Source organism: Dendrobates tinctorius, unplaced genomic scaffold (genome assembly GCF_039654945.1).
Source record: "Dendrobates tinctorius isolate UK_male_01 unplaced genomic scaffold, ASM3965494v1 ptg000062l, whole genome shotgun sequence".
NCBI lineage: Eukaryota > Metazoa > Chordata > Amphibia > Anura > Dendrobatidae > Dendrobates > Dendrobates tinctorius.
In genome coordinates this window covers 22,644,453-22,664,073 of record NW_027361730.1, presented here as the reverse complement: position 1 = coordinate 22,664,073, position 19,621 = coordinate 22,644,453, and the positions used below count along the sequence as shown (strand labels likewise).

General features: G+C 45.5%; 1 protein-coding gene across 1 annotated transcript in view; it reads right to left on the bottom strand.

Annotated features, from left to right (window-relative positions):
* Positions 1–19,621, bottom strand: part of TBC1D2B (TBC1 domain family member 2B) — a 111,707-nt gene that overhangs the window by 72,839 nt on the left and 19,247 nt on the right. The window contains exons 2-3 of the mRNA XM_073579377.1: positions 10,682–10,838; positions 9,408–9,570 (exon numbers count right to left, since the gene is read on the bottom strand). Of these exons, the coding sequence (XP_073435478.1) occupies positions 9,408–9,570; positions 10,682–10,838 (320 nt within the window). The remainder of the gene's footprint in view (positions 1–9,407; positions 9,571–10,681; positions 10,839–19,621) is intronic.

The following is a 19,621-nucleotide window of genomic DNA, read 5'->3' as shown; positions in this document are numbered from 1 at the left end:
CCATCTAACATTGATACGATATGCGATATTGCATTGTCCCAAGTAAGACTATAAAAAAGTCAATATTTGGATCAGGACTAGTCAAATATTGTGGGCATATCCTGGTGTTATAACAGGGTGAATAATTAATTTTCTTGAGGGGCCACATGAGAGACCGTGACTGTTGTGGAGGGCCAAACCAACTGGCTGAAATTAATTCTGCTCAATATAAAAATCAATATATTAGAATTATATTATTGCTAATTATATTAATTGTGTCACTTAAAGGGAATCTGTCACCTATTTTTTCGAGTATCAGCTGCCGGCATCGCCATCAGGGGCTTATCTACAGCATTCTGTAATGCTGTAGATAAGCACTCGATGTAACCTGAAAGATAAGTAAAACAAGTTATATTATACTTACCCAGGGGCGGTCCGGATCCGGTTTTGGTCCAATGAGTGTCGCGGTCCGGTCCGGCGCCTCCCATCTTCTAACGGTGACGTCCTCTTCTTTGCTTCCTGACGTGGCTCCTGCACAGGCGCACTGCTCTGCCCTGTTGAGGGCAGAGCAGAGTACAGCAGTGCGCAGGCGCCGGACCTCTCTTTAGCCATCTACAACTGTTTAAAAGCTTGAGTTTGCTTTAAACTCTCCCTGTCTTTATATATACAGTGGGTAAAATGAGTTTTGAACAAGTCAACAATTTTCTAAGTAAATATATATCTAAAAGTGCTAATAACATGAAATTCTCACCAGATGTCAGTAATAACCCATCCAATCCACACACGCAAAGAAATCAAACCATAGATGTCCATAAATTAGGTTACTTGTAATAATGAGAAGTGACACAGAAAGTATTGAACACGCCAACTGAAATTTAATTAATACTTTGTACACGAGCCGTTGTAGATGATGACAGCTTTAAGACACCTCCTGCATGGAGAAACTAGTCACATGCATTTCTCAATTGTGATTTTGTCCCTATTTGTCCACGTAAACACTCTTCAAATCCTGAAGGTTCCGGGGACTCCTATGGACTCTGTTTTTGTTTTGTTCTTTCCATAAATTTTCTATTGGATTCAGGTCAGGTGACTGGCTGGGCCATTATAGCAGCTTTATTTCCTTTCTTTGAAATCAACTGAGAGTTTCCTCGACTATGTGTTTGGGAACATTGTCTGATAAGCTATAGAATAAACGGGCACCAACCACAATATCAATTTAGGTGGGATCACCTAGTGCATATAAATGGATTGACATGAAAACACATGAAAAGAAGAAAGTATATGCACACAAATAGGGATCACCACAAAGATATGAAAAAAGTATCAATTTTATTAACGGACACAACAAACAGACACTTAGTGGTTAAAAACAATTAAAAAGTCTGAACAACCAGACATTAATAACAAAACAAAGACAATGGGTCATTTTGATAAATAGTTAAATGCTATGGGTCCCAAGACCAACCATACAGTGTAATGCCAGGTATCTGCTAGTTACCATAACCTAGGGTCTATCAAATCAATTGTTATGACAATCATGACCTTAAATCAAAAAATACCATATTATCAATAACTACTATGGTTACATAGTAACCAAACTCTCTCCCAGAGGCCATTTTCCAAACAAATATCTCAAACTACTAGGCGATTGTCCCTGTCCCGTCTCCACCCCCCATCCTCCAATATGCTGGCATTGTGCTGATAAAAAAAATAGACCCAGGGGTTGGGAAGCGCCAAACCTCCTTCCTCCTTTGGCCTCTGCAAAGTTTCTTGTTTAAACCATGGGCTTTTCCCCCCCATATTAGTTCGCCAAACAGCGATTTAATTTTGTGGAACCTACTCTGCGAGATCCAAATTGGAGAATTATGCAGTACATATAAAAGCTGTGGCATCACAATCATTTTTAAAAGGTTCACCCTTCCAATTACCGAAAGATGTAATTTATTCCATGCCGATATTTTGGAACGAATTTTTTGTAGCAAAGGGCTTAGATTAAGTTCTTCAAACCTAGTCAAAGGAAGGGCGACTTCAAACCTAGTCAAAGGAAGGGCGAGTTGTATCCCCAAATATTTAAATCCCGAAACTACCTTCAATTTTGCTGACCTTTCCACCTCCCCCATATCCCTATCTACCTCATCAATGGGCATAATGCACGATTTGTCCCAATTGATTTTGAGTCCGGAAAATTCCCCGAATTCCTCAATTAATGCCACCGCGTTATCCAAATTCTCCCGAGTCCTCCAAAAATAACAAAATATCGTCGGCATACAAAGACACCCTCTCCTCCTTCACTCCATAGACAAATCCTTTTATCTCTTGTGCATCCCTTATTTTAGTGGCCAGAGGCTCCACGGCAAGGGCAAACAGCAACGGAGACAACGGGCATCCCTGCCTCGTACCCCTATGTAATGCGAAACTATCAGATAATTCATTATTCACTCTAATTTTTGCCGTTGGAGAGGAGTATAGCAACCCCACCCAAGATATAAACTTGGGCCCGAACCCAAGGCCCATCAAAACCGACCAAAAGTACTTCCATTCTACACAATCAAAGGCCTTATGGGCATCCAAAGACACTACTACTCTCTTTCCAGCATTTTCGGCTGGAATTTGCATATTTAAATATAGCCACCTTAAATTGATTGCTGTAGATTTATTGGGCATAAATCCCGATTGATCTGGGTGGATTACTTTATCAATCACGTGGGTCAGTCTGTTGGCCAAGGCCTTCGCCAGAATCTTTACATCTGCCGTAAGGAGTGAAATTGGTCTGTAGGACTCCAGATTCAATGGGTCCTTATCAGCTTTTGGAATGACCACAACAATGGCCTCTCTCATAGATGTAGGTAACATTCCCCTCTCCAATGACTCATTAAATACCTTCTCCAATTTAGATATTACTTCTTCATTAAAAATTTTATACACCTCTGCCGGAATGCCATCCGCCCCCGGGGCCTTATTTCCCGCCATGTCCGCCAGTGCCATCCTCAACTCCTCCGCTGCAAGCGGCCTATCCATCCATTCTCTGTCTTCCTCCCCTAATCTAGGAAGCTTAATCGCCCTCAGATACCTGTCCATCTCCTCTTGACCTTTATGTATCTTTGAGGAGTATAGCTCACTATAAAATTGTTTAAATACATCCAAAATTTGATCCCCTGTGTAACCACATTACCTTCCTTAGTTTTAGTTGCATACACATGTGAGGATTCCCGTTGTGCCAAAGCTATCACTGAGAGCAGGTGCCCCACTTTTTCTCCCTCTGCATAGAATGCCTCGTTCTGAAATGCCCGCCGTCTCTCCACCTTACGGATGTGAAGTTTATTAACTTCCGACTGGGCCACTCTCATGCGGGTCCGCGTAGCTTTAGTAAACTGCGCACCCAATGCTTCCTCAGCCGCCCTTAATTCCTCCATCACTGCTTTGTCTAGATTTTGAGACCTAGTCTTATATCGAGACACTTCTCTGAATAAAATCCCTCTCAAAAACGCCTTCATAGTATCCCAGACTACATGACCCTCTGCACTACCTTCGTTTATCCTAAAGAATTCTCCCAGTTCCTCTCCTATCTTTCCCATATCCAGCAACCGTAACCAAAAGGGATGAATTTTCCATCCCATATCTGTCAACCTCCCCCGTTCTCCCAATTGTAGAGATATCACCAGTGGACAATGATCCGATAGGACTCTGGGCAAATATTCCACTTCCTGTACCAAGTTATCCATCCCCTCATTTCCCAAAGCCACATCAATGCGAGACAGGGATCCATACGTCGCCGAGTAGCACGAGTAAGTGTAGTTCTCCATATTCCGAACTCTCCACAAGTCTATCCAACCAATTTCCCTCACGTAGTTTCCAAAAGGTGTCACATTCCCTCCCTCTCTGCTCCCCGCATGTTTACCCTTATCCCAATGATCATTTGCAATATTATTCACATCACCTATTACAAGCAACGGGACCTGTTGTGAGTTCATTTTTCCCCTCACCATTGAGGTCTGATGAACTCCCTCCTCTAGTGAAAGAAGGTGGTGAGACTGATTACCAAACACCTGGGCAGCTGGATGATGACTGGGTGGCTGGAATTGAGGACTGGATATAAGGCTGCCGACGCCCTTCTTCCTGGCTGGTGATTTTCCTGCTGGATTCCTGGAGACCAGTCTGATTCCTGCATCTCAAAGCTAAGTTTTTCTGCTCTTCTTTGTACACTTGAGTTTTGTTTTTGTTTCGCCTTGTTTTTTGGGAGTTCTGCCATCCCCGGCCGGGGGTGAGCTGGATTCCATTTTTGTCTCTGATCTGTTGATATTTTGCTCTGTCTTCAGAATATACCTGAGTGCTGATATAGTCTTTTGAAGCCTAGCGACTTCAGGGCCTGTTTTTCCTATCAGTCGGTTGGCTCATTTTGATAGGGTTTTTGCGGATGGCAGACAGCAGCTTTCCTATCCTGTCCTATGTAGTTAGCTTGGGCCCCATCATTTGCTCAACCTATCTTTCTATCTGTGTTAGTGTTTTCATCTTGCTTCACCGTCATTACATGTTGGGGGCTGCCTATTGCTTTGGGGTCTGCTCTGGGGCAGTTTAGTTTTTCCCCTTTCTGTCTTTAGGCTATATAGTTCTCCGGCTGTGATCGAGGGGTCTAGGGCACCGTAGGAACCCCCCACGGCTGCTGCTAGTTATTGTGGATAGGTTCAGGGGTCTGCAATCCGATAGCTGCCAACCTCTTTGGTTTTTCTGGACTTAGCTGGTATTTTGTTTTTTCCTCCTTCGGTGACGCTTCATAACAGGGACCCCAGTCCATTTCCCGGATAAGTCCAGAATTTCCTGCATCTTTTTTCCAGAAAATGGTGGAGGGATATACAAAGACACAATACATAATAATCTATTCAATATCCTACATACAATAAACACGTATTGCCCATCCTTGTCTATTATAGCCTCCACTTCTTCATATGGAGCAGAAGTGTGGATCAACACCGACACTCCCCTAGCATAGGCTGAGAACGTTGAGTGATAAGCCTTCCTCACCCATCTTTTTTGTAACATAGCTACTTTGTCTTTTACCAGATGTGTTTCTTGGAGGCAAATCACTGAGGGCCTCAGCTTCAGCAGATATTGTAAAATTGCGGCCTGTTTTGAGATGTTAGCGAGACCCCTAACGTTTCAGCTTAGAATTTTAATTCTACCCCCCATGATATGTTGCAATACCAAACATTTGACACGTTATAACTGAAATCTCGGTCCTCCCCCCTATCTCTCCCCCCCTTCCCGCCTCTACCCCCTGTCCCAACCTTCCAACTGAAATAACTCTCATCCTTCCCCCCATCCCCTTCCCGAAAAATTAGTTGTCTCCCACAGCATTTAAGCTGAAAAGAATTCTCTCTCCCTCTCTATTTGAGATCAAGAAGGGCGTTTTTACAGCCTAGCAATACAAGCTCTGTACTCCAATTACTCTATCAAACTGCAATAAGCGTTGCGCCGCCGAACACAACCCACATAAACCAACATGGCATGGCTTCATCTCAGAGATGACCATGAACTTATCAAATTCAAACTAAATCACAGTTAGTCACTGTTTCAACATCACTCAGAGTATGCTTCAACGGGACTGTCCCGCTCTGATATTCTTTATGTTAGAGTCAAGCCAGAGTGTCGCCTCCTCTGGATTTTGAAAAAAGTGCACTCGATCCAAAGCTACAACTCTCAGCTTAGCTGGGTAGATCATTGAATAGCGCACATCCATGTCTCGTAGTAGTCTTTTAACTTCTCCAAACGTCATCCGGAGCTTTTGAACCACTGCAGAATAGTCTGGGTAGATGGAGATGCGATTGCCATCTATGGTAAGTTCCGCACAGGTCCTGGCTTTCCTCAGCAGAGTATCCCGGTCTCGATAATTCAGAACTTTGGCCAAGATGACTCTTGGGGCTGATCCTGGGGGCAGGGGTCTGGTGGGCACACAATGTGCTCTTTCAACGGAAAACATTTTAGTGAGACCATCCCCTCCTACAGTATTTTTCAGCCATGACTCAATGTACTCAGTGGGGTTATTTCCTTCCGCTTTTTCTGGTACCCCCACAATCCTCAGGTTGCTCCTACGGGAGCGGTTCTCCAGATAATCAGTTTTAAATTCCAGTTCAGCTATACGTTGCACATACTTTCTTCCCTTTTCAACAGTTCATTAACCTGGTCTTCAGCGCTTCCCACCCGTTCTTCCACCACCTCCATTCTCTGTTCAACTTTGCGCACTGCAGCATTAAATCGCAGCCATCTCTCCCTTTAAATCATCCACACGACTGTTCAAAGCCGCAAAGGCAGACTTGTTGTAAATTACCACAGAAAATATATCTTTGAGCGTCGGCTCTGCGATATCTAATGTGTCCGGCTGTTCAAGCTGGCCCGCGCGTGCAGCCACAACAGGGGATCTCTGTTCCTCCCCACCACTCTGTGGCTGGCCCCCTCCTTCCTGCTGTTTCCCAGGGACCTGCGTTGTGTCAGGTCTCTCACCTTCAGCCGCTGACCTCTCATTAGCAGCCTCTTCTGACCTCGCAAAGCGTTCCAGCCGAGAAAACACCTCCATCCGTCTTTGATATGCCGCGCTCGCCCTTGCCGCCTCGGCGCCATCTTGGGCCTGAGCGCTTCTCGACGCTGCCAGCTCCTTCTGTCTCCTGCGCGTCATCCTCGTGCGGGACTCCTCTCCACCAGACCGCCCTCCACTCACTGCTACTCCCCAGATCTCTGCACACTCCTTGGAGCGATTTCAGTGTTCGGCGGCGCCTCAGGTATCCTTAGTAAGGGAGATTGTGGCAGGAGAGCTCCACTGCACGTCCTCTCACATCGTGCGCTAGGCCACGCCCCGAACATAATTTTTGTTCAGCAATGGAGTCTTGAGTGGCGAGTGTGCATACAGGCTAAGGAAGTTGAGTGTAATACTTAGTTTTATTTAAAATAATAGCACCTGCAGATTCCAGGTTTTTTGACAACTCTCCACAGGTGGTGCTCTTGGGCAACTCTTCTGATAATTCTTTTCACTCCTCTGTCTGAAATCTTGTGGGGAGCACCTGGTCGAGGCCAGTTTATGGCGAAATTATGTTCTTTCTACTTCTGGATTATGGCCCCAATAGTGCTCAATGGAACCTTCAGTAGTTTAGGAATTCTACTGTAACCTATACCATCAGTATGTTTAGCAACAATAAGGTTGTGAAAGTCTTGAGACATCTCACTGGTTTTACCCAGCATAAGATGGTTCTTGTTTGGCACCTTGGTAATGAGACACCTCTTTATAGGCCATCAGTTGACACAGCTGATATTTTTCACTAAGGGTCCCGTTTCGCATAGTGACGCACCAGCGATACCGACAACGATATGACCTGGTAAGGATTGCTGATGTGTCACTACATCGTCGCTAGTAAGCTGCCAAACAGGCAGATCTCTTCAACGATGCAGCAACGATACGGCGATCCGTATAACGACCTCGGCGGTCGTTGGTACCTTGTCACACAGCAGTTTTTCTGACGACTCACGCCTGCGTCCCTGAGTTCTGCGTCGCCAACGAGGTTGCTCGTCGGCGTCAAACACAGTGATGCATGCTGGCTAGCGGAATGCCAACGATCAAAAAATGGCCCAGGACATTCGAGCATGATCAGCGATATCCAGCGGGGGGGGCGGTCGCCGCTATGTGTCACACGTAGCGAGGTCGCTGTTGCGTCACAAAATCGGTGACGTTTCAGCGATCTCACTAACGATTATGTGAGACGTGGGCTCAAGAGGCAGGATTGCTTTATAATTACTAATAGATTTTAGCTGGTGTAATAACTTTCCATGGTTTTTGGCACCTCTCTTTCTTCATATGTTCATTATTTTTTCCCTGTGTCAATTCTCATTTTTACGCATAACTATGGACATTTATGGTTTGGTCAATAGCACCTTTAGAAATATATTCATTTAAAAATACTTATTTCACACACACACATATATTCTGAAGATCAGTTTTAGATTGCTATTAGCAAAACTGTTGAACAAAAAAATAAAATAAATAATGGCCTTCAAGCATCCAGTATTGCCATATATTTTGCAGACACAGGGACAATTAAAGCAGTCTTTAAACGGGTAGTCTCAAATATGCATGGCATATACACAGGACTTGCAATAAATGCCTGATAAATGAGGGCCCTACCCAATCCTGCTGACAGGGTCCCTTTAAGTTACAATATAAAAAAGCCCAGTGTGAAAATTGCAGCATTTCTAATTTTTAAACAAATGTTGAAGTAATCAGGTTTTTGTGAGAAATAAATAGTTCATTTTCTGCAACCCACAAAGGATCCTTTTGTATAATGAGACAGACAAAGTGATTTCATCATCAGTCATTTCACAGGAAGTTTAAACGGTGATACTTATCTAAGCTGCATAGCTGAACCTGTGAAAAAGCCTCTTGAGCTTTGTGGTCATACATAGGCTGTTTTATACAATAGCGGTTTTTGTCTCTGGTAACACAATTCACAAGAACAGGGTTACAACATCTCAAGACTCATGTTGTAATCAGAAATCATATGCAAGATGGTATTAGATACCAGTGTAACATCCTGCAACACTTGTTTAAGCCATAGCACAGCCGCTCGCCCAAAATTACAACATACCTTAGGCTGAGTGCAGACGGACTTTTTTGCCCTGCGGATTTTTCCGCGCAGAATGGAAGAAATCCGCAGGTCAAATGACCTGCATTTCTCCTGTGGATTTCTTCCATTTTAAGGCTGTGCGCACACGATGCAGATTTGCAGCGGATCCGCAGCGGATTTTACTGCGCAGAAACGTTGCATATCCGCATTGTGAGGTACAGTAGCCTTAAAATGGGAAAAAAAAAAAAAAAAAAAAAAAAAAAGCGCTGTGCAGATGCTGTGGATTTTTCTGCGCGGTTTTCCTGCGGTACAAAATCCGCAGCATGTTACTTCTTTTGTGCAGTTTTCCATCTCCCCTGTCACCAAATCCGCAGGGGGAAAACCGCAAGAAAACCGCATGAAAAATGGAAGAAATCCGCAGGAAAAATGCAGGTCATTTGACCTGCGGATTTCTTCCATTCTGTGCGGAAAAATCCGCAGGGCCAAAAAGTACGTCTGCACTCAGCCTAAATGCGGTTTTCCTGCGGATTTGGAGACAGGGGAGGTGGAAAACTGCACAAAAGTAGTAACATGCTGCAGATTTTGTACCGCAGGAAAACCGTGCGGAAAAATCCGCAACGTCTGCACAGCGGTTTGTTTTTTTTCATTGAATTTAAGGCTACTGTACATAACAATGCGGATATGCAGCGTTTCTGCGCGGAAAAGTCCGCTGCGGATCCGCTATATATCCGCATTGTGTGCACACAGCCTTATACCACTGGTATTCTGATGTTGCAGTAAACTAGCATTTATCTTTTCATTGTGCTATAATACACTTTGGAGTACCTGATATCATTACTCCATTGCCTTAGCAAGCCCTGCACTGCGCCAGACTGACTGGATCCGTGGTCGGCCGTCTGATCTCCGAGGGCAGCGGGACACATGTCAGCTGTAAAGTGGATACGAGCCCGTTCTGCTGAATCGGTCATACCAGGCACAGGCATGATTTCTATATAAAAGAAACAGTTAAAATATAAAATGCGTAAATGACTGCACAACTGCACTCAAACAAAAACATTCCGAAGAGTCGGATTGGCGCTATAGAGCGAGATGAGACTAATCCGGTTTCGCCCCAACTGGCTTCTCCCGGCGCTGCTGGTGATTGACAGGTCTCCAGTTAGTACACACATAGAAGGGACATAGTTCCAGGATTAGTCTCGCCTGGGACTATGCTTACTCTGAAATGCCAGAATGCTACAGATACAAACATACATGGCTGCAATAATGGAGCCAGGCTCTGATTCATGCCGCACGCTGCATGGGCAGCCAGAATTATGTGACAGGTTCCCTTTAACTTATTTCAAAAGTTATGCTTTCACTATGATTTCATATCCATGTGACGTGCCATTACAAGAACCAAGAAAAGTCTGTATTCTTGCCAAACCCAGTAAAATACCTATAGGAATGTGAATTAGTTACTGCCAAAGATGCATATATACAGCTCTGTATACATACAGTGAGATGCAGAAAGAAATGGCAGGTTTCCCTTCCTCATTTTCTAACTGGACTCTTCCCTATATACACTACCCCCCGTTTGAAGCAATTAATTTAAACCTATTAGCAGCACACAAACTTCTCGCATAGAATGCAAGGCAAAAAAAAAAAAAGAAGTAGATTACTGCAGACAATAGACAGCATTTTACATCAACATACTGACTGTCATGGAAGTTGGCAGAAGGTTGTGCTTTTTTACAGCTTATTCTTATACATGATACTTTACTATAAGGCTGGATTCATATAGCGCTTTCTTACATTCAGTGGCCCCGTCGGGGTTTAAGTCCAGACCTACCCGTAAAATGTGAGCTCTGTTGTACATCATTTTCTACCGTAAACACCTATTGGAGGTGGGCACCAAGGTGTATGCTCCCAAGTAATGCTGCCTGCCAGCGTATATGGTGGAAAATGATGCATAACGGAGCACAGGGTGCTCAGCAAATATCCAACGAATTCCGTTTTGTGCGTGGGGGGTCTTCAGATGTAACCCGAATGGAGCCACTGAACATAGGAGAAACTGCTGCCTAAGGTTTATGGACAATAATATCAAACTCTAAAGGCTTTACCTGAGCTTTCTTTGGCTACCAAGCCGGTGGGGACCTGCCCAGCAGTAGGGTTCACCATGCTATCTCGCTTTCCTCCAGTCCGCCGGCTGTTACAATACTCCCAGCGTTTCTGCTGTAATTCTTGCAGCCACCAAGTCATTGCTTGACGACTAGAAGCCTAAAATTGTAAAGTGAAAACAGAAATACAATTCAGTTTAAATTTAACATGATTCGATGGTGAAATGTTCAGCTTTTATACAGTCTTAAAATACAAATACTCTACATAAAACTGATCAGTTATGCTTCTCTCATCTTTTATTGTTCCGAAGCCTCAGTCTATTGTTGCAGCAAAGATGTGGATTTTCACAGGTAACATATGTGGTGGACTGCGGTAAGTGTTTTCCAGATATTCACAAATGCCAAAATTACTGTTTTTATTTTCATTGCCTCACGAAAAAAATTGATCAAAATGTTGTATGTTCGCCAAACCGGTAGAATGAAAAATATGCCCCGACACAGCCACATCAGCAAGTAAACAATAAAGTTAAAGCTTTCAGAAGATGGCAGTACAAAAACTAAACACAAAGGATTACATTTAGAAAAGTTATTCTATGGTCTAAAAGTAGTAAAACATAAAAGTCCTATAAAAGGTATTATCATAATCGTACCGACCCATAGAATTACGTTAATTTATATGTTAAAGATGCAAAGTGAATGTTGTAAAAAAATTACACTTAAAAGCGTTTCAAAAAATAGCTATTAGCTGATTAATGTTGCACCCAAAACTGTGCAAAGTCATCAAAAAGTAGTATGAATTATAAAATGGCATCATTGAAAATTACAACTTGTCCCTTTAAAAATAAGGCCCCACATTGGTCTGTCAAACAAAAAATAAATAAATATGGCAAAACAAAAAGACTTGTAACACTAATATTTTTTGCAAAAGTAATGAAGTAATAATAAAGTCTACATAAATTTGGTATTGCTGTAATTTTACTGACCAGTAATGAAAAAACGATATTGACCTGCAAACTTAATATGCAGGTTAATAGCATTCTGAAGCCGTGTGGCCTTGGGCTGTCACTGGGGTGGCGCTGGCGCGGCTTCAGGTACCACTTAGTACATAGTGAGCGGCAGCTATAACCACGACCTGGCACTGACTGATGCACTGAGCCATCTAAGGAAGAAAATACCAAGATTCCTCCTATGTTTCTGTGTGACAAAGTAGGCAAACCAATGAGGAAATCATTTGCTACCCAGACTACAGCAATGGTGCAGCAGTATGCAAGGATAAGAAAACAACTTGAATACTGGTTTGCAGTTCCACAGGAGAGAGTGGATCATCTGTACACGTTTTTTGTCCAATGGTCTCCTGAAGTTTTTGGAAAAGATGCAAAAGAGAAAGGATTTAAGATGCAGCCGTACTTTCATACTTAGGTCACATTGATCACCCAATGTTTACTTTACACACACAACTAAAATGGGGAGAAAAATAGGGGGGGGGGGGGGGTAGCTTATAGTCAGGATGTACCGGCACGGGCTGTGGTGGGGAGGTGGGGGAGCAGGGGGGCAGCGAGTCACAGGAGGCAGGAGCCGGAGGCTGCGGCTTACATGCCCGCTGCTAAAGAGAAATGAATATTCACTGCATTCCACGCCCATTGGTGTGGAGAGCCGTGAATATTAATTTCTCTTTAATAGCATCCTGGTATGCATGTCCCCTTCCTTGTCCTGTTATGATTGGCCCCCATCCCTATCCAAGTATGCATGACCCCATCCTTATCCTGGTATGATTGGCCCACATCCCCTTCCTGGTATGATTGGCCCCATCAGAAAATCACTAAAAAAAACAAAAAAAAACAAAAAAAAAAAAAAAACACATTCCACTTACCTTCCTTTACTCCCTTTGCAACGTCTTGCTCCGGTGCCAGCAGCTGCTTTATGCTTGTAAGCAGTGCATGGCAGGGACGTAATGCGCAGCTTACAAACCGAAGGACAGCTGCTGGAATACTCACTGCTCTGCACGCCGGGACTATGAGTGGAGGGCAGTGAGTGTTCATTGCTCGCTGTTTAGTAGCGAGCACAGTAACAGCCGCTGGCTTCCTGCAGCTGCGGGGCGGTAGTGTGCCCGCTACTTAAGGGAAAAGCCGGATTACTTACCGGTAATGCTCTTTTAATGAGTCCACGACAGCAACCACTGGAGAGAGGGATCCGCCCATAGGAACAGGAAACCTACAGAGATAAAAGAGGGCGGTCCGCCTCTCCTCCTCAGTTGGATTTCAGAGTACCCGGAGGACCGCCAATTATTAGGCCATTATATTAATATTTTATCATTTCTATATCTAAGAAGGTGTACACACTATGTTAACTTCTAGGGAGGGTAGTGAGCGGGTGCTGTCGTGGACTTACCGGTAAGTAATCCGGCTTTTTACCCACTGGAGAGACTTTCAGAGACCTTCACCTGGGAGGGACCACCGTGCTGAGGACCGCTCTACCAAAGGCTAGGTCAGATGAGGATGATAAATCAAGCCTAAAGTGGTTGTAAAAGGTAGAAGGCGCCGACCAAGTTGCGGCATTACATATTCACTCGATTGCGACGTCTCCCCTCTCCGCCCATGAGGATGCCATAGCTCTGGCAGAATGTGCCCTGAAACCCTCGGGAGGATCTTCATTTCCCGCGTAGTATGCCAGATAGATCGCATCCCTGATCCACCGAGATAGGGTACCCCTTGTGACTCCATAGCCCTTCTTTTGGCCCTGGAAGGAAATAAATAGAGCCCTACTCTTTCTCCAGCTAGTAGACATCTCAATGTATTGTAATACTGCTCTTCTCACGTCTAGTGTATGGAATTTTTCTTCCTCTGGAGTAGAAGGGTTACTAAAGAATGAAGGGAGGTGGATTTCTTGCGACCCATGAAATTTCCCCACTACTTTTGGCAGATATGAGAGGTTGGTTTTAATATCAACTGATCCTGGAATATTATTAGGAAAGGAGGTTCTATTGAAAGTGCCTGTATGTCGCTGACCCTCCTGGCTGAAGTTAGTGCCACTAGCAGTACCGTCTTAAGAGATAAATGCTTAAGGGATATTAATAATAATAATAATAATTTTTATTTATATAGCGCCAACATATTCCGCAGCACTTTACAATTAAGCGGGGACATGTACAGACAATAAATTCAATACAAGTTAAGACAATTCAAACAGTGACATTAGGAGTGAGGTCCCTGCTCGCAAGCTTACAATCTACAAGGAAATGGGGGGACACAGTAGGTGAGAAATGCTTGTTAATTCAGGTCTGGCAATTATAATAGGGATTTTCATATAAAGCTGCATGATCCGGTCATCAGCCCGTGTGTTTAAGTGCAATAGACAAGTATCAAGTGCAGTTATCATGTGCATGAAGGGTGTGGAGACCGGTGAATAGTAGGGTGCAGATTCAGAATAATATTTGGAAGGAGGGAACAGGGCAAAGTTAGCTTGCTGAGTAGTTGATGTGGTAGGCTTGTTTGAAGAGATGGGTTTTCAAAGCGCGCTTGAATAGGTCAGGGCTAGGTATCAGTCTGATCGTCTGGGGAAGTGCATTCCAGAGAGCTGGAGCAGCACGAGAGAAGTCTTGGAGACGGAGGTGCGAGATTCGGATTACGGGGGATGTTAGTCTTAGGTCATTTGTAGAACATATAATAGATATTGAGTCTAATGGTTCAAAGGGGGAGCGTGTTAGGGCATCTAGTACCAGATTCAAGTCCCAGGGAGGTACTCCGGGTATGTGTACCGGTTCGCTCCGTTCACAGGCGGAGATGAATCTGGCTATCCATCTATTGCCTGCCACGTTATAACTATAGAGGGCCCCTAGGGCAGATATTTGAACGTTTAGTGTGTTGACCGATAGCCCTAGATCTTTCCCTTTTAGTAGAAATTCTAGAATGGGTGTTATCAGAATTTCTCTAGAGTCGGGAGCTGTGCGGAACTCTAGGAACTTCCTGCATACCCTGGTATAAATTTTTGTAGTGGTCAATTTTCGACTCCATAGGAGGGTATTGACTAGCCCCTCTGTGAACCCCCTTGCTCTCAACATTTCCCTCAAGTTCCAAGCTGTCAAGTGGAGATTGTCCACTTGAGGATGGAAGAATGGCCCCTGAGAGAAGCTTGGGGGTTGAGGGAAGCACCCAAGGGTCTGTCACCGACATTGCTTGTAGGCATGACAACCATGGCCTCCTGCGCTAATCTTCCTGATGGCCTGCGGCAGTAGTATGATTGGGGGAAAAGCATATGCCAGTCCGAACTGCCACGGGGCTTGGAGGGCATCCAGAATTTCCTAGCAGTCTGCCACATTCAGAGAGGCGAACCTTCGCACCTGTATTTTGTCTTGTGACGAAGAGATCTATCTGGGGAAGACCCCACAGTGACACGATGTGTTTGAATACTTGCCGGCTCAGGCACCATTCTACTTACCGTCACGTGTGGCGACTTAGGAAGTCTGCTTCCGAATTGTCTCTTCCTCTTATGTGGAGAGCCGAGAGAGACAAAAATTGTTTTTCGGCTAAGGATAAGATTTTTCTTGCGGAAGACATTAGGTTGTCCGATCGAGTTCCGCCCTGTTTGTTCAGATATGCTACCACGGTGGTGTTGTCTGAAAGGATTCTCACGTGCTCCCCTTGTAGCTGCAGAAAGAAGTGATATAATGCATGACTAACCGCTTTCAGCTCTTTTAAGTTCGAGGAATCCTGTCTCTCGCTTATATCCCACCGGCCTTGGGAGAAGGTCCCTCCCATATGAGCCCCCAATCCTGTAGGGCTGGCATCGGTAATAACTAAACGGGAAGGTGTTATTACCCATGGTACTCCTCCCGATATGTTGTTGTCATCTAACCACCATGCTAGGGAAGTTAGGACTGTTTAGGATAAGGTGATTTTCTGTGTCAAATTCCCTCGGGCACCAGCCTCCTCTAGGAGAATTTGGTGTTGCAGTTCCCCGGTGTGGAACTGAGCCCACTGAGCTGCCGGGATACAGGAGGTAAGGGACCCTAAGGCCGGGGTCACACTAACCAACGCAAAATACGGTCAGTATTTTACATGCGTAATACGGATGAATGGCCCCTAAACAGTGCTCCGTATGTCATCCGTAATCAAGGTGTGGTCGCGTATTTTGCGCATCTAAGCATCCGTATGTAATCCGTATGGCATCCGTATGGTGAGATTTTCTCGCCGCCTTGCAAAATGGACATATAATGGAGCCCTACGACAGGGTTTCTAACAGAAACGAAAGAATAGATATAGACATAGAGAATATAAATATATATATATATCTATTCTTTCGTTTCTTTATTAAAACTGTCAGTGTGAGTTTACTGTATAGCGCACTGAATTGCCGGCTTTGCTAAAAGACACCGGGTGCGTATTTCTCGCAAGTCACATGTGTGGTCCGTGTGTAATCCGTATTTTTTGCGCACCCATAGACTTGCATTGGCGTATTACGGCCGTTTTACGCTGACAATCGCAGCATGCTGCGATTGGCACGGAGAGTAGAATACGGGTGAGAAATATACCGCTGGTGCGAGGGACCCCATAGAGAATCATTTGTCCGTGTCTAATGCGTGCTTTTAGCGCCTCTCACTCGGCCGTATTCCTCGCCAGTGTGACCCCGGCCTAAGAGGGACATTGCTTCCCTTATGGACATGCTTGATTTGTCCATCACTAATTTGATCTTTGTTTTGATCGTTGAGATTTTTACCTGTGGTAGCAGATATATTTGATTTGTGGAGTCTAGTTGGAGACCTAGGAAGGACTGGACGGGTTGCGGCTTGACCCTAGACTTCTTGAAGTTTATAATCCAGCCTAGAGCCTGTAGGGACAAGATTGTGTCAGTGACTCGTCTGCTACATTGTCGAGCTGAGTTTCCTATTATTAAAAAGTCGTCCAGATAAGGTATTATCAAGCTTTTTGGCGTAGGAAGGCCATTACTTCCAGCATCACCTTTGTAAAAACTTGTGGTGCGATGGAAAGGCCGAATGGCATGGCTGTAAACTGGAAGTGATGTATGATGCCATCGAGGGAGACCGCCACTCTGTGGTATTTCTGATATCTGTAATGGATGGAAAGATAATAGGCATCTTTTAAATCTAAGCCGGCCATCATACAATTGGGGAAAAAAAAAGCTTAATTCTGGATCTAATAGACTCCATCTTAAACCTATGGTTTTTAACAAATGTATTTAGCTTTTTTAGGTTGATAATTGTCCTGAATGAGCCATCTGGTTTAGGGACCAGGAAGAGAGGGGAATAGAATCCTTTCCCTTCCTGTTCTTTGGGTACGTGGACTTTTTTGTCCAATAAGCTTAGAATCTCAGTTTCAAGGGCCCACGCTGTTGGATTGGCGAGTTGAGAGATGTTATAACAACCGAATTATGGGGAACATGATGAAATTCTATTTTTAGCCCCTGCCTAATGATGTCCAGGACCCAAGAACTGGCTGTAATCTTTTCCCATTCCTGAAGGAAAAACTTCAGTCTTCCTCCTACTGGAGGGACTGACTATTTAGTGTCTGTCTCTACGGAAAGAGGACCCTTTAAATATGGCACCTTTGTTTTTGTCCTCCCTTGTGGACCAACAATTTTGGTTTTCCACTGGTCTTCCTCTGCCAATGGCCGTCTCCTAAACGCCCTCCTATAAAATGGGAAAGAGGGGTTAGGGAAGCCCTTTTTCCTTTCCTTCCCCTTGGTGAGGATTTCATCTAGGGTTTTCCCGAACAGAAACTCAACCTCACAAGGAATGGCGCAGAGCTTTGCCTTGGACTGCATATCGCCCCTCCATCTTTTAAGCCACAGACTACGAGCCTCTATCCCCCTGATCCGTGGTGCGGCTGCATTTATAGCTGACGCCTCTGCTGACTCGTTACGTCTGGCAGCCAGGACAGCAGGCTTGCTTAATAATGCCAGACGTAACGAGTCAGCAGAGGCGTCAGCTATAAATGCAGCCGCACCACGGATCAGGGGGATAGAGGCTCGTAATTTGTCCCTGGACGTTTTTTGGTCTATTTGCTGGTCTAGTTGATCAATCCAGACCAGCATAGAACGGGCCGTGCAAGTGCTGGCTATTGTGGGTTTGAATGTGCCGGTAGCTGCCTCCCAAGCCCATTTCAGTGCGGCATCGGCTTTGCAGTCGAGTGGGTCCTTTAATACCCCTGCGTCCTCTACCGGTAAAGCGGATTGTTTTGAGGTGGAGGCGACCGCAGCGTCCACTTTCGGGACCTTGGATCATGATAATAATTCCTCGTTATTGAAGGGGTATCTTCTCTTTGAGGCCAATGGGAGGTAACCTCTCTGGTCCTGTTTCTCCCATTCTTTCGTAACCAGAGCTCTCCTCTTCCCATCAGTTAGTCCTGCAAACATCACTTCTTGCGTTGTTTGCGGCTCTCTTCTCTCTGTGCATCCCATGCTGCTTCTCACGGACTTTACTAAATTGTCCATGCTTTCTAAGGGAAAACATGAACGCCCCTCTATATCTGAGGAGGATGGCGATGTGGATGCATTAGAGCTATCAGAGATAACAGCCTCGTCCGAGTCTGAGCTGGCCACAGTCAGCTTTTTAGTCTTCGTATGAGTAGGTATACTACTAGACACGGGTTAGGGCCTGTAACTCTTCCCTTATCATGGCCCTTTTGTCTGTGGCTGATACTGATGCTTGTTTTGCGGTCTCGCTAATGCATCTTTTACAAAGCCTTTTAGTGTAAGTGTCTGGTAGGAGGCGTCTACGCAGGGCACATTATTTTTTGATTATTCTTTTTTCTTAGCCAGAGGGAGGAGACGTAGCAAAGAAGAGGAGAAAGATTGGGAGAGAGAGGAGTATTTGTCAGCTTGATAGGCAGAATCGTCCACTCACCCAGAGAAGCTGTAGGTACCGGATCAGGAGGCTGAGATGGAGGCTTGTTGGCGTGGCTTCTATCCGAGGAACCTCTGCCCGAGTGATCCTTGGATGTCGCCGTATCACCTGCTGGGGGATGCGTGCCTTGTCCTAGGGAAGACATGCTGGACCCCCTGCTGCAAGCCTTTTTATGTGCTCCACCATTTTGCCTTCCCGGTACCTCCCCCCACCAGGGCGCCTCCTCCAGAGGGGCGCTGCTAATTTTGTGCGTGCGCAGCCTGGTATGTAGCCGCCGGGCACCCCTCCTCCAACCCCCGAGACCACGCGGGGGATCTCAGGCTGACCCGGAAGTTACCCGCTTGCCACATCCGGCGTCAGCGCTTGCATGTGCGCGGCGCTCCATAGTCCTTCTGGGGCCGCGCTGAAGCCATGGGGAAAAGGAGGCTAGATACTTCTTCCTCCGGCCCCGCGCTCCCACACGAGCCAGGACGGCCATCTCTGGACCCCGGCGGCATGTGTGAAAAGAAACCTCGGGCAGCCTTCCCCGGACCCGTTGTTTCTGCCAGTGCTGCTGCTGCTCAGCCGAGGAGGGAGCCGAATTACAGCACTCCCTCGTCGATGCTTCTGGACTGGAGCCCCTGCCGTTCCCATAGAGACTGCACAGGCGGCTCCCTGGCCCAGGTATGTTCTGTAGAAGAATCCTGCGGTTTCCCATAGGAGCAGAAAACCAACTGAGGAGAGGCGGACCGCCCTCTTATCTCTGTAGGTTTCCTGTTCCTATGGGCAGATCCCTCTCTCCAGTGGGTGCTGTCGTGGCGTAGGGTAAAATGAATATTCAATGCGCGCCACTCCCATAGGTGTGGAATGCGATGATTATTCATTCCCTTTAGTAGCAATGGCACATGAACGCTGGCAGCTGCAGGAAGCCTGCGGCTAACACTATGCGCGCTACTAAAGAGCGAGCAATGAGTATTCCGGCAGCTGTCCTTTGGCCTGTAAGCTGGGCATGAGGGGCCCATGCACACCAGGATGGGGATGAGGAGACCATGTGTACCAGGGTGGGGATGAGAATGCCATGCATACCAGGATGGGGATGAGGGGAC